This window comes from Xyrauchen texanus, chromosome 38 (genome assembly GCF_025860055.1).
Source record: "Xyrauchen texanus isolate HMW12.3.18 chromosome 38, RBS_HiC_50CHRs, whole genome shotgun sequence".
In the NCBI taxonomy this organism is placed as follows: domain Eukaryota; kingdom Metazoa; phylum Chordata; class Actinopteri; order Cypriniformes; family Catostomidae; genus Xyrauchen; species Xyrauchen texanus.
The window spans coordinates 1,225,857-1,241,595 of record NC_068313.1 but is presented as its reverse complement, the minus strand read 5'-3'; the positions used below and the strand labels follow the sequence as shown (position 1 = coordinate 1,241,595).

The 15,739-nt window shown below is 39.2% G+C and overlaps 1 protein-coding gene across 1 annotated transcript; it reads right to left on the bottom strand.

Annotated features, from left to right (window-relative positions):
* Positions 1 to 208: 208 nt before the first annotated feature.
* LOC127631554 (latexin-like) lies at positions 209 to 15,428 on the bottom strand. The gene is made up of 7 exons (XM_052109717.1): positions 15,226 to 15,428; positions 11,521 to 11,679; positions 6,455 to 6,517; positions 3,119 to 3,296; positions 771 to 907; positions 550 to 612; positions 209 to 460 (listed from the first exon to the last, which is right to left on the bottom strand). The coding sequence occupies exons 1-7, from the start codon at positions 15,364 to 15,366 to the stop codon at positions 317 to 319; spliced, it is 885 nt and encodes a 294-aa protein (XP_051965677.1). The 5' UTR covers positions 15,367 to 15,428; the 3' UTR covers positions 209 to 316.
* Positions 15,429 to 15,739: the final 311 nt, after the last annotated feature.

The window sequence follows — 15,739 nt, the reverse complement described above, 5'->3', positions numbered from 1 at the left end:
AACGAAGCCATAAACTGACATGAAATGCTCTCCAACGTGTTACCATTCATGTCCAGAAGAATATTCATTTATATCTGCACATGTCCACGAGATATCATTCTGGAATCTAATAGATGAGTTGCAAGATGCCAATAGATATAGGAGCAAGTAGAGATTCAAGGGGTTTTAACTTTGAGATGATTTCCAGTGAATAAACTGCACACAGATGACATGTTTTACCTCTCTTTATTCAGCTCGATCAGAAACCGTGGGTCATTAGCACACAGATATAGTGCATGTGAAGTTATAGGTATGCACGCAGTATATATAAAAGAGCTCAGTTTGCAGTGAAAGTTGTTGTTGGTACAGTGCTGTTGGGCAGGTCGGCATTGTGGGGGCATTTGGGCTGCCGTTCAGTCTCCAGCACTCTGACGCCACCGTCTGGAGACCAGGATGCCAACAGCTTCCAATGAATGATCTCCTACAAACACATAATACATGAATACACAAGACTAGAGGACTTCCTTTGAGCACATAAGAGTGCCTATACAGTGTTTGTGGTGTTGTCACCTGGGACGGCAGATCATGAAGCAGAACGTGATACTTCAACATCAGCTGGTTGTGTTTGCTCTCCTGTAACAGATAATGATGTAACATGCATTTAAACAGAAGGCTTTAGATGGAAAGCTTTTAAAATCAGAGAATTAAGTTCAGTCAAGTGTGTTCAACCTATTACTCATTAATTGATTGATTGAAGCAGCTCTGATCAGTTCTGATCACTTCGTACTCGCCTGTTGTGTAACGCTGGCCACCTGTGCCATATTATACTCAGTGTTCTCGTTGGATTCTTGTAGCATGATGAAAGAAGCGGCCACATGAGCCAAATGCCAGAACGGCTTTATCTCTTGACTCATGTTACCATAGCTATCTACAAACACAGTGAGAAAGACAGTTACTCATCTGGACACTTAAGACACACATATAAATGTCTGAATATCACTGCATAGAACAAAATACCAAAGCACATGACAGTTATTTCAAAGGGAGATCGAACAAGCACACGTTTGCAATCATTCTGAACCTTTTCAAGAGGAGTGTCATGCATGGGTATTCTCATGAACTGATCTTACAACTACTTGCTCATTATCAGGCATTGCATGATGATATCGTAACATTTTATAAATATTGGCCTCATGTAAATTTGCATTATAATAAATGTCCTATCCTACATTATATTGAATAAAAAGCTGTGAGTGGTATGGAAACATTTCATGCAATTGACCCTTCGCTAAGCTCCGCCCCCCTTGGCTCTGACAGGCTCTGCGGAACTCCCCATTGGAATGAATGGGAGACTGCCGTGAACGGTGCAGATTTGGACAAAATATTCTCATAAATGGAATTGATGATTCCTAATGAAGAGTGACATTGTAATGCATATTTAGCTGAAGATTATTTGTAAAATAAATTATTAACTTGATTGAATCAGAATTGAGGAAAATGATTATCATGGTCACTTGAAAAGAGGATAGCATCATTTGTGAAAAGAACAGCTTATAACATCTTAACACACACACACACACACACACACGCCTCTTTATTTTCTAATCGTCTTCACTATGACCTGAAACAATACATACATTATTATAAGTTATTAGCTCTGATTTAACTTGTAGAAAATGTAGGTGTTCATGCTGATGTTATTCATGTTTATTTGGGAATGAGGAATGACACACGTCCATAGCATGCTCTTCTCCATTTTTGTTTTAAAAACATTTTTACAAGAAAGAAAAAACACTGTGTGTATCCTCTCTGGGTAACTTGTATCACTATTACAAGTGACCCGTCAACAATGCATTTGACATATTTTAGATCATTTTCATAAAATCCCACTTAAAAGAACTCAAACACTCATTACTCCCATATGCTCTCATTGGAAAATAGTAGCGTGTGTCAAGAGTAATGGCAGCCCGGTAACAGTTGCTAAGACAGAATTAGCCAGAAATGCTTTTAAGGAGGGGCTTAGCGAAGTGTCAATTACCACATATAAAAGCCTCCTTTTGAAGTGTCCACTACACACTTATCCTTAGCAAATCACCTGCAACACGCCCACAAAGTGCACATGCAATTTGATTGATTGCACGAGTAAATTAGAAGCTGTTATTTGGGATCTCAGTAACTCAGCGTCTTTGTGTGTTGCTAGTGAATGTGTTGAACTAACTTCATACATCCACTAAAAATGACCAACACAGCTGTTCAGTCAAAGTCAGAGCAAATGTCTCTCCAAAAACTTGAAGTGAGTTCTGCTGCATTTGTGTGATATTCTACATGCAATGACATTCAGACAGTTTTACATTTGCATTTATGCATTTGGCAGACGCTTTTATCCAAAGCGACTTACAGTGCACTTATTACAGGGACAATCCCCCCGGAGCAACCTGGAGTTAAGTGTCTTACTCAAGGACACAATGGTGGTGGCTGTGGGATTCGAACCAGCAACCTTCTGATTACCAGTTATGTGCTTTAGCCCACTACGCCACCACCACTCCAGTTTTCAGTGTGACTTGAGAACGAACAGTATTTGTGGCCGCTGAATGTGTAACGAATGAAGCAGCGAAGGCAGAGGAGGAGAGTGGATCTAAATGCAACTTAACTTTATTCAAACAAACAAACAAATAAACACAAAGGAAAAACCCACAATGGGAAAACAGGAAACTTAAACACGATGAAACAAAACTGAGAACTCGGGCAGGGAACACATACCAGGCTTAACAACATTCAACGATTGACAGAGGGGAGTGAAAACAACCGGGTTAAAATACATGGACATGGGAAAACGGGAGCCAATGAACAAACAGAACTCAAACAAGATGACAGGGCAATAAACAGAAACCAATGGGAAACTAACGAGGGCAGGTGAAAACAATGAACAGAGAACACAAAAGCTTACAAGGACACTATGGAGCTACAAGGGTGACAAAAGTGACAACTAAGGAACTCCAAAAGTGACAAAAATGACCAACAAAGGGCAACAGTGAGACAAGACAAGGTATACATAACAGAATGGATGTAGATTGTTGCATTTAATTACACTGGTGCAGTTGAGAACATTAGTGCGAGTGTAGTTGTGTGGTCTTGGTACCTGGTATATCCTGAGCAGAGACGTGGTGGTCAGGCGTGTTGTGTTTGTGGTAGAAATCTTTCTCGTCAGACGAGGTGTTGAGCTGTTGAAGCCCCTCACATTGGCACTGAACCTCAGGCAGATTGTGCTGCTCACTCCTGGAGAACAACACCTGCGCTGAACACCGCAACACTGACCCCTGACAAACAACAACACCGCCACAAGTCAGGACAGACGTACTAGTAGACCTACAAGCCCAAAGACAATGTTCCAGCCATCTGGCTTCCCTGTTGAATTTCTAATGCTTTTGAATTAGAGTAAAATATGGTCTGAAATATTACTAGAAAAAAGAAAACTTGATTTGCTAACTGCATAGACTTTCGTCCACTCAAGTGCTTGTGGTAGTTCTTGTCTTTATTTAGCTTTAACTTGTGTTTTTCTAGCACACAATGGTTTCAATGACTGGACGTAACTCATGTTGCAGAACAAACTGTGAACGCCTCTTCAAGTAATGTTGTAATAACAGACCTTATTACAACAGAAATTCCAAAAGGGGAACTCGATTAGTCTTCAGGGTTGGCCTACAAATAGACGACATGATTGAACAGACAGTACTGAGAGAGATTGTTTTCACATTAAAAAGTGTCAACAGAGGCCCAAAGCGCAATATACTAACACAGACTGAATATCACACGATACCATTATTTTATCCCCCTAATGTCGTTACATACATTACGTTTTCTTAAGGCTCCTTGTTTTTCCACATTCCGGGTCGTCTCGCACACAGTCGTTTGACCGAGAGTGTTCGATGACACGATGCACACAGACAAGGACTACCAGACTGTCAAGAACATGTTGGCCGCACACGGACAGTCCACGCAGACTGCGCTGATGATCAAATCTGCATCATGTATATTGTTAATGTTAAAATGTTTTTGCACAACACTAAAGTAGGAATTTATTTAATATTGTGGTTCGTCTTTTCAGTCCATTGACAGTTGATAGTGACTCACTTTAAAGCTTAAAAATGAGACACAAAAACATCATAAAAGTAGTCCATGTGAATCCTGAGTCATATTCCAAGTCTCCTGAAGCCATATGACAGGTGTTGGTGAGAATCAATCCAAAGTCTTTTTTCAGTGAAAATAAAAACTAAAGCATGTTTGCACAAATTGTTTAGCAATTAAAATGTTTTCCACTGAAACAAATAGGGTTGTTTCTTACCAAAACCTTTCATATGAAAACTTGGAATATGATGCACCAGTTCTGTTGACTGTAAATCTCCACTTTCACACTTTGATAGTGTATATACATATTTAGACATGGATTAAACCACTGCAGTCTTATGGATTACTTTTATGCTGCCTTTATGTGCTTTTTGGAGCTTCAAATTTCTGATCACCTTTTACTTGCATTATATAGATCTACAGAGTTGAGATATTATACTAAAAATCTTCATTTGTGTTCTGCTGAAGAAAGAAAGTCACACATCTGGGATGTCATGAGGGGGAATAAATGATGAGAGAATTTACATTTTAGATTGAACTGTCACTTTAAAATTCAATGATTCAATTATGAGATGAAATAAATGATTTATAATTACTATTATAACATCCAGTGCATTACAGATGTCCTCTCAGATTACACGCACACTGTCACAACAAATGCAGAGTACACAAAATGAACAAAAAAACTTCTTTAATATACAGTGGGTGAAATACGTATTGAACACATCTACATTTTTTTCAGTAAATATAATTCCAATGAGGTTATTCACATGTAATTTTCACCAGACTTTGGTATTATTTCAAGAAATGCATAAATGAAGTTATATGTAATAAAGAGGAATGACACATGCTAACTGAAATGTATTTAATAGTTAGTGGAGAAGCGTTTGTTTGTAATGACAGCTTCAAGATGCTTCCTTTATGAAGAAATTAATCGGCAGCAGTATTCAGGTGTGATTTTGGCCCATTCTTCTAAACATACTGTCTATAAATCTTGAAGATTCCGGGGGGCCCTCTTGTGAACCTTGATCTTTAGCTCTTTCCACAAAGGTTCAATTGGTTTCGAATCAGGTGATTGACAGGGCCATTCTAACACATGGATCATTTTGGGAGTTTCCTTTGCTGTATGCTTTGGATCATTGTCCTGGTGGAAGGTCCACCCACATCTCATCTTCAGCATGCTGGTGGATGGCATCTCCCGGTAAAGGGCTCCATTCATCGTTCCTTCAATTATATGAAGTCTGCCAGTACCATGAGATGAAAAACAGCCCCACACCATGATGCTTCCACCTCCAAACTTCACTGTTGGTATAGTGTTTTTAGGGTGATGTGCAGTGCCATTTCTTCTCCAAACATTGTGAGTAGTATAATTTTGCTCTCGTCTGCCCAGACTACACTCTCCCAGTACTTCATAGGCTTGTCCAAATGAGCTGTAGCAAACTTTAAACGAGCTTCGACATGCCTTTTCATTAGTAATGGAGTCTTGTGGGATGAGCGTGCATAGAGGCCATGGCGGTGGAGTGCATTGCCCATTGTTTTCTCTGTGACGATGGTACCTGCTGCCTCCTAGTGTTTAGCTCTTTCCGAGTGGTTCTTGGCTCTTGGGATACTCTTCTGGCTCCCGGGTCAGAAATCTTGCGAGGAGCTGCTGTGCATGGCCGGTTGGTGACGGAGTGATGTTGCTTCCACTTGTGGATAATGGCCCCAATGGTGCTTACTGGAAGAGTCAGAAGTTTTGAAATACGTTACTAACCCTAACCACTCCATCGATATGTTTCGCAACAATAAGGTTGCGAAGGTCTTGGGAGAGCTCTTTGCTTTTACCCATCATGACATGTTTCTTGTGTGACGCCTTGGTAACGAAAAGCCTTTTTAGAGACCATCAATTTACTAACAGCTGATATTAATTTGCACAGATAGGGGGTATAATTACTTTCTAACTACTTACGGATTCCAGCTGGTTCCTTGCCTTGTAGAACTGCTTTTTCTTAGCGTCTTTTTTCCTGTGTCATTCCACTTTATTACACATAACTTCATTTATGGACTTTAATGTTGTGAATTCTTTACATTTGCAGATTTCTTGAGTTTAATACTGATGTCTGGTGAAAATTTCATCTGAATAGACTAATTAAAATTATATTTACTGAACAAAATGTTGATGCGTTCAATACTTATTTCCCCCGCTGTAAATCGTACTTGGGTAAATGCACATGATGCTGGTCTGTGTTGTGCTCATTACGTCTCATCATCACTACTGAAGTCACATCAGGACGTGAACATCATCGCTCTGAGCAAGTCAGTGATGTTACCTGGATTAAACTTATCAGAAATGAGCAGAACTGGATCATACCCCACTGGCCCAGTCCGTCACAGAGAAGTCCAGGTCGTACTTCCTCCCTTCTGATGCAACATCCTGTCAACAGTCAAGAATTAGTGGTGTTAGGGGTATAACAGTTATGACCCGGATCAGATAAGGAGAAAGAAAAACCAGGAGTCAAGAAGTTCAATCAAAGAATCCAAAATTTACTGAAGAATAGTTTGCAGTGAAATTGGTAGAGCCAGAGGGTGCATTTTCTCAGACACTGAATTCAGAGAAGTGTAATCAATGGTCAAACGCCAGCTCCCAGGTGGCCACGACTGAGATAAGCGAATTGTTTCATTGCAGCCAAGCACCCACAGAGAATAATAAAGAGAAATAAACTCAAAATGCCTCCAGTCAATATTCATAATTAAAGAAACAATGAGCCGAATTGTTAAATCTGCACTTATCATCTGCAAAGTATGCAATACAGTGGCTTTTTACACAGTGTTAGAAGTGATCTCAAGATCGAGATCTGTAATTGATACAGTTGCGCCCGTGTCAGTCAAAATAAGGCATCCTTCACACTCATCATCGGCTAGCTGGAATACAAAATGAAATGTTAAGAAGCTTGCTAGAGACTGATCACCTCAGACCACATTCATCTTCATAAATGCTCCTATACTTTTGCTGTGTTTCACGCCTGCATTTATTTAGCTCAATCTGTTGCTTTAATGCATTCTCTCACACAGGGGCCCACATCTGCTCACAGCAGACCACATTCAGTTTCATTGTGTTTTTTTTCTCAATGAAAGTGAATGGTGACTGAGACTGAACGCTCTTTGGCCTTGATCACTGATAAAGTGTCTCAGTGTTCCCTGCTATCAAAATAGAACTGCATTTGTTTTTCTGTCAGGCAAGCTGAGCACACACACACACACATTTTCTGCCCAGAAAATCTTCTAAAATTTCACACTCTCATTTTCTGTGATTTTTTTTGTTGTTTACCACTTCGACAATGTCTAGCAATGTGGCCCTCTCTGTTACAATTCCTGCATCTGTCAACAGGCTTGGTACAATCTCTAGAGGTATGACCTTTTTCGTCACAATTATAGCAGGTTATGTTATGGCGGGGGCTCATTTCCACTTCAACTGACACAGCAGATACTTTACCCACATTAACATCATCCTCACGTGTTTGCAAACGGCTCCAGCTTACAGAGCACCAATGAAGCAAATCCTCCCAATATCTAATGTCAATGGCACTGTTCAACAACATGTCTCGATATTGTTTATTCAATCCGCCTGTAGCGGATTCTATCACTATGGCAGAATCAAGATCTTCTATGTTGTTGTTTGCAGCACAGTACGTTTCATAGGCTATGCGAAAGCGCTCAATGTATTCTAAGGGGTTTTCGCCAGCCCTCTGTTTAATCTGTGTCACACTGGTCCAGGGAAAAGACCCCTGACCCAAAATATCTTTCACACGTATCTTGTAATCTGAGTAAGCTTCACAAAACTCAGGCCAATCTGTGGGGACTCTGGGGTGGAAAGGAGCCATCTGAACCGCCCTTAATTTGCTAGGGGGAACCAAACCTTCAACCAAAGCCTGTATATCTGCCATCCCCAGATTCTGTTGCCTAGCAACGGCCTCTAGCCTGTCCCATAGAATTTTGTTTGGGTTATACAACTTAAACGGTTCCAACCCTGCAAGCAAACTGTTTGTCTCAGCAGCTGTGAGTCTGACCCATTGACCATCCTCACAGCCAGCCCCATCTCAGCATTCAATCCTCCCCTATCCTGATGTCGGATTGGGGCGGCGAATGCCGTCTCAATGGGTTTAGACATTTCTCTGGGGGACAAGTTAAGATTTCTGGCCCCCGGTTTTTGCTTAATCTGCTTTGCTTGCACGGCAGGAATCTCTGAAATGTCATACGGTGGGGGGCGCGAAACACCCACATTCAACAATCTGCGCGCCTCAGCATATGGCCCATCGTTCTGATTATCAGTATGATCAACAGTGCTGAAAGCAGCCGCTGCCTGAGCAGTCTGAGAAGGGAAGGTGGGGGCCAAGGGAGGATGGAGAACTGTCTCATCTTTCACAGCACTTTCTGCTTTTTCACAAACAGCCTCAAAACCCTTACTCAAACTACACAAATCACAGCCGACTTCCTGCCCAATAATTTTTGCCACTCTATCACGCTGGGCAATCAAACTAGACCATCCGTCCATCATATTTGGAATTGCCTTTTCATGGCTTAACGGTATACCACCCAGTTTACAAATCCATGAATAGGCAAACACGGATAGATATTTGGCCCTATCAGCGTCTTTTTTGTTCTGCAGACAGTCGATCTGCTGCATGACGTTCCAATCAGAATCAAACCCCTGACTGACCATTTTCTTAATGAGTTGTGCACATTTCTTTGATTTGAGCTCGTCAGAGCAGAGCTGTTTACAGCGTGTGCCCTGCTCGTTTTGGTCAGAACTACTCAGAAAATTCCCTTTATCAGACATTTTTCTTGGTCACAGTTGAAAATCACTACCGAAAAGATTTTAGCAGCAAATATTTTACGTGGATAAATTAACTATAGCAGCAACAATACTGGATTTCTACCAATTTCACCACAAAGTACTCTTCACAAACATCCTGGTCACATATACTGATCCATACCAATTAGGGTCACAATTTATTTACTTCCTTGGGACCGCTCCTGATGCATCCCTGGCAAAACAATCCCTATTGTATTTTATTTTATTTTATAACTAATATCTGAATCCCTAACTGCCTGATTCACTAAGCTCGGGGTACCCCTATCTGAGTTGGAAGAGACTGAGCAGGTTTACGGTGCCACTGGACCTCTCGTCCAGGGACGCACTCTGCCGGGGTGGTGCTTCACCCATGCCCACCTGGGCCCCCTCACAGAGCACTAACAGCTCTCTCAGTGACTTTTCTTCACACGCCTCATCGGAGTGAAGCTCTCCCGCTCCCCTTCAAAATCTCTTCCAGTCAGACAGCCCTAACAATTAATAAAAAGCTTCCTACCTTGTTTGCTGATTTGCCAGAGATGTCACCACGGAGTGATTGCCCGCTAAATCCTCCACCAAACTGTTAGGGGTATAACAGTTATGACCCAGACCAGATATGGAGAAAGAAAAACCAGGAGTCAAGAAGTTCAATTAAAGAATCCAAAATTTACTGAAGAATAGTTTGCAGTGAAATTGGTAGAGCCAGCGACAAAGTCTCACGAGAAGATCGAAAGCTAACCCATACATTACACAAAATCTTACATCAGTTATACCATTTGCAAGGAGTACATTCTATTATTTCACTCCTGATTGGCTAAAAGACCATAAAGTCACAACATATAGACAGCTATGTGGCCTATCAGCATTAATCAGCGCACTTGTCGTCAGAGCCCGAGATTTACATCTGAAGTGACCTCGCAGATGATCGCGGGCGTCTTCGAGTCGGCCTGGTGTGCCTTCCTGGGTGCAAAACCTGGGTAGAAGGTCAAATGCACACACAAAACACTGACGAACAACAGTTCTTCTCTGGGCACAAGAGAGCCAGAGCACACATTATCAGGTCATTTAAGCCAAAACTAGAGAGATAAAATATTCACTCCTCGGGCAGAGGAGAGGGGTAGAAATAACATACCTTTCTTCCCTAAAGAAATAATAAGAGAAAATCACACTTCTACTATTCAGGTAGTATTGCATAGGACTTTAAACCATATACTTAATCATAGAAAAGTAACGATCAAACACAGAACATATGTTTAACATTCTCCCTGCCCCCTCTCATCACAGCTAAGCTTATCCCCAAAGGATCTTCAGACTACGGGCAGGACAGAGAGAGAGACTCTGGAATGTTCCTTAAAAGACACTAGTTAACATTCCAGCACACACATGATTCAAAGTATATTTCAGTTATGCATAAGAAAATAGAATTGATTATGTGATCATGCATATAGTTAATTCATCACTTTATTAAAGAAGTTAAGCAACAGAATACAGATAGATATTGATATATGTATTCATATATCTGAAGAGCCAAGGGATTTCGACCCTCACCCTTCAGTGGTTTTCTCCAAAGTGACATAAAGTACACACTTATAACCTGAGATTGACATTACGATTCCAATTCTTCTTGTGTTTACTGCCCTCAGCAGCATGTTGCCAAACAATAAACTCATTGCCGATTTCATCAGAGCAGAAATAAATCCAATAATGGATCTGAGATATAATATATATATATATATATATATATATATATATTAAATAGCATTTCTAAAATAAATATGATTACACACTTCATTGATGTGTTCTTTAATATAATTCCACTGATCATCTTCAAGTGTGAGCCAGTAACTGCCTGATTGAAGTCTGAGAGACTCAACATCACACATCACACAACACGGGAACACTTCTCATTTCATTTGTGTTGGACATGATGAAAGTCATCACTGCAGAACAATTCAACAACCGCTCCTACTGAAGTGTGTTGATTCCCTGTAAGAATCATGAGTCATTTGTTCAGAATTCAGATTACAATGGTCCGATGTACAATGTTTCATGTGGAAGATTCAAAACAACCGGCTCATCTTTCCTTCAGGAATGATGTGCTGGCGTTAGTCCATCCACATCTGTGGAACATTGTATATTTGGGAATCATTAACAGAACCCAAAGTCATGAAACTGATACAGTTGTAGTATTTTAAATCAATGGAACTGGTTCACGGTTCCCAGCCCTAAAGCCACTTTTCCACTAGCAGCGCAGAGAACATTCTGTCATGATTTACTCACCCTCATGTCGTTCCAAACCCATATGACTTTCTTCTGTGGAACACAATGGGAGATGTTAGTGGAATGGAAAGTTAGTCTCAGTCAACGTTCACTTTCATTGTGTGGAATAAAGATGCAATTGAAGTGAACGGTGACTGACATCTCCAGACAGTTTTATGGGTTTGAATCAACAGTTTTGGGTGAACTATCCCTTTAAGCAGTGTTCCCACAATCATAAAAAATTGTGTTTTCTAGTCCTGTAAATGAATAAAATGTCACAGTTTCCCCAATAATGATCTTAAGTTAATGAAGTGCAGCGTGTGACTCACCTCTGCTCGCGCCCTGTGCACTTCCTTCAGTCCGAACACTCTGAAGGGCGAGCCGTGGCGTGTGTTGAGGTGGTGTAGCACGACTTGAGCTGCCCGGCGGGCTGGGTAATGTGAGGGCTCCAGATCTCCTGTAGACATGTCCACTGCGCTGCTCTCAGACTGTCATAGAGTCAAACCAAAGAGTCAAGAGTTACAGGCTGTGTTGTGTACAGAAGACAGATCATGTGATCAGTGTTAAACAAACATCCTGTGCGAGAACAGTTTCTGCAGCAATATCTGCTAGAGCTGCAGTGATTACAGGCACATGAGTGTTGCACTTCCTGTTGGACAGTTACAGTAATGTAGTCCCGCCCACTTTTAAAGAGACAGCTAACTGTTTCTCAGCAGCTACAGTTTCCTGATTGCAAAACAGTGTAAATTTTTAAAAGAGCAGTTTAATAGGCTGATTTTTATTTTTTAATCGGAGGAACCAACATTTCAACCATCAGACAATGTAGCCAATTATATTAAAAATGCAAAAAGTACTATAAAACAATCTATAGTTAAAATATTGAAGGCATATTTTACAAGGCATTTTGAACAAAAGGAAGAATGATATTCAAGCATTTGCGTTGACATGTACGGAAGCCCTGAACCGCAAGGTGAAAAAATTATAATAATAAATATTAGTCTAAGTCTTAATTTTCTTTCTCTTCCAAAATATTTTTTTCTCTCTTTAAAAAAAATGCATTCTGTACCAACCTTAGCCACCAGGTGCCGCTATCAGTAAACATGTGATCATGTTGCTAAACTACTTATAATTAAAACCACAAAATGTAAAATTAGACCATCATTTTATCAAATATATATTTTAATAAAAATCTTCCCCCGGCTAAACCCGATAGGCCTACAGTAGGTGATTCCTCACCAATTTGTTTGGGATGAGCATTTTACATCAGTGTAACTGTCTTGCTTATGTTCAGACACAAATTCCACCATGAAAGTGTGCACAAGACATCCCCGTTCAGTCGCAGGGATTTAATTTATAAATGATCTTTTCGTTTAGAAATTAGATTACTTATAACAATATTAACATTACCAGATGTACCCCTAACACTTCAAAATGACAGACATAATAATCATTTCCCCATGTTTACCGTTTTCTTCGATACAGTCCTTCACTTCCACCATGTAACACTGAGCAAACGGCATACGAGTGTTTAGAAAGACCAACAATTTCAAACAAAAAAATACCTCCAGTTGTTTCATGACAACGAATGCCATATCAAACATCTGTAACCTGATTTTGTCTTGATTAAGGTTTGCAAACACTGAAATAAATAATATATGTATTATTCACTATATAGCAGCAGAGAAAGTGTTAAAGCAGACGATCACATGTTTACTGAATTTACTGAATTACTGATAGTGGATACTGGTGGCCAAGGTTGATACCACATGCATTTTTTTGAAGAGAGAACAAAAAAATATTGAAGAGAGAGAAAAACAACATTTAGGAAGAGAGAAAGAAAATTAGGCTCAGGAAGGAACTGAGACACAATTTATTTAATTATTTTCCCACCTTGCATTTCAGGGCTTATAATGATAAATGATAAAAATAATGATACAATTTACTTGAAAAAGGGTTGGAAAATTCTTAATTTATTTTACAAACATTTTATTTATATTCTATATTTTTTCTATATATATATTTTTTTTTTAGAATTTTTTACATTCTATTTTTATTACCTAAATATCTTTTTACTTAAACATTTTATAGCGTGCAAAATACCACACAATGACTTCCATTAACATTGTTGAATGATGACACAAATGAATCTTTGAATTTCAAGTCAAATACAGTAAATATCTAGTTAAAAATAACAAAGGCATGATTTAACACACAGTGTTTCACTACATGAACACAATGAATAGTTCTATTTAATCATTTTTATTTATATACACCAATATAGCATCACACAAAACAACAGGACAAACACAGAACCACATGAGACTACACAGACTAAATAACATTACATGTGGTTCTGGGTTTGTCCTATGTTGTTTTGTGTAGCACATGGTCCTGGAGGAACGTTGTCTCGTTTCGCTGTGTACTGTACTAACTGTATATGGTTGAACCACAATAAAAAACACTTGACTTGACTTGAAATAACAATACAAATACAGTTAGAATTTTTTATTTTGTATTTTATTACATTTTAAATAAACATCAGTATTTACACCATCTCATCCCTCTTGTCTTTACATGGCATGGTTTTCCTTTATAACATGGATCATTCTGTGTACAGTGTTGTTGTGAAATGCATAAACACACACATGTAAGCACACAGTCTGTGCTCATTTGCATGTGACATGTTCTATATGACTTGGAAACGTTGTTCATTCCAAAAATTATTATGATGCTTAATAATAATAATGTAACTGTTTACTGAACATTTGTGTCTTTTATCACATTTCTGTTGTTCAGATTTAACCACAGTTAAGAGAGGTTTACTCATTCTTGCTTTAATATTCTCTCTCGGATAGAATATTTCAGGGAAGCGTGTGAGAAAGGTCCTCCTCACAAGAGTGTTGGATGATGGTGGACTCTAATGAAATGTCCTTCATTGGGACAGGAGAGGGCACTCTCAAACAGGGTATGAACACTGTCAATCACTTGATGCTTGATGTTTCACATTCATCATTATTCTCTCTGGTCAGCCATGGACAAACTAGAGCTGTGATTCTGCAGCCGTCATGTCAGTGGAGGTCATGGCTCCAAATGAGTTCTAGCGGACCGGGGTCAATCGTCATCATGGGATCATTTTAGATTTAGTAGTAGTATTATTTATTATACTGCTTTTTAATAAATTAATAAAAAGATATTGTATTAAATTAGTCTAATGGAAATAATCATCATTGAGAATAATAATAATTACAAACAAACGTATTTCATTACGGTAGTGACAGTGAGATTTTGCATTTCAGTTTAAGAATTGGGAATGAACAAAATCATAATAATCCTTAAATGGCTTAATTTTCTTTTTGTAAAATACTATCTTATTCCTTTATATTTAAGTGAAAAAGAGCGATCACTAAGCACTGTATTGCTTTTTCATCTGAAATGGTTTTAGTGATTCTACAATGTTTCTTAAATGAGAAATAAAGAAACCCTCGTATCCTGATCACCCGTCTGTTCTCTGCACTCCTGCGCCGATGTAAAACACCAACATACTGAACAACATGCTATTCATATTATTACAACAGAATTTCACTAGTTATGATAATACAGACGTCAACATGAAACACACATTTACATTTCAATAAAGTGAATGACTTACATTGACGTATTTCATAAATACTATTTGTTTAGAAAACATATAAAGCATGAAACATGTGCATATGTACGTGTGTTTGTGTGAACGAGGAGGAAATATCCACATTATTTTGAATTCACTGGACAGAAAAACTTTTAGAGAGCATTATACAAAGTAACTTAAAAGTGAAGTAGTCAGTAATGCAATTACTTTCTCCACAAAGTAATCTGATTACCATTTTTGAGTAATTCACCCAACACTGGATGTGTCACAAGTACAAAATGTCATTTTAAATCTAAGGGGGAAACAGGTTTAGCATTCTTGAAGAGATCATAATAATACTGTTATTCATAGTCATTTGAAGAAAGCCCAAACCATAACCGATGTGCTACACAAACAGATTGTTTACCTCAGACTGTTGAATAGTGTTGAGATGATCCGCAGGTCCAGATAACCATCCTCTGCAAGACACTGGAGGTTCCTGAGAGACTGGGAGAGCTGGACTAGGCTGGAACAGAGAAATGAGAACCAGTGAAACCCAGCAGAACATGATCCTGATCCACAGCGCTGGAGCTCACGGAGACGTGTGAAGAATGCTGCTGTTAATAAAACAGTTACATAACAGCCGTCAAGATAAGCAGAGAGCTGACACGTTCCAGATGAGTTCACTCTCTCACAGCATCTGAACAAACTTCAGTCAAGAACAGTATGTGCTGGATCATCTGGTTTCTAGTAGATGAAAGAAACTCATGCTCACATGTTGAGGAGTTGAAGATGGGGTGATACTAAGAAAAAATACAATCATTTTTGTCTTTCATAACAGATTAAAATAGCGTTAAACTTATTAATCAGTGGTTGTCAGTCCTGATGAGCACATGTCTTCATTATCAGACACACACAGATCAGGCCTCAGATTCTCTTCT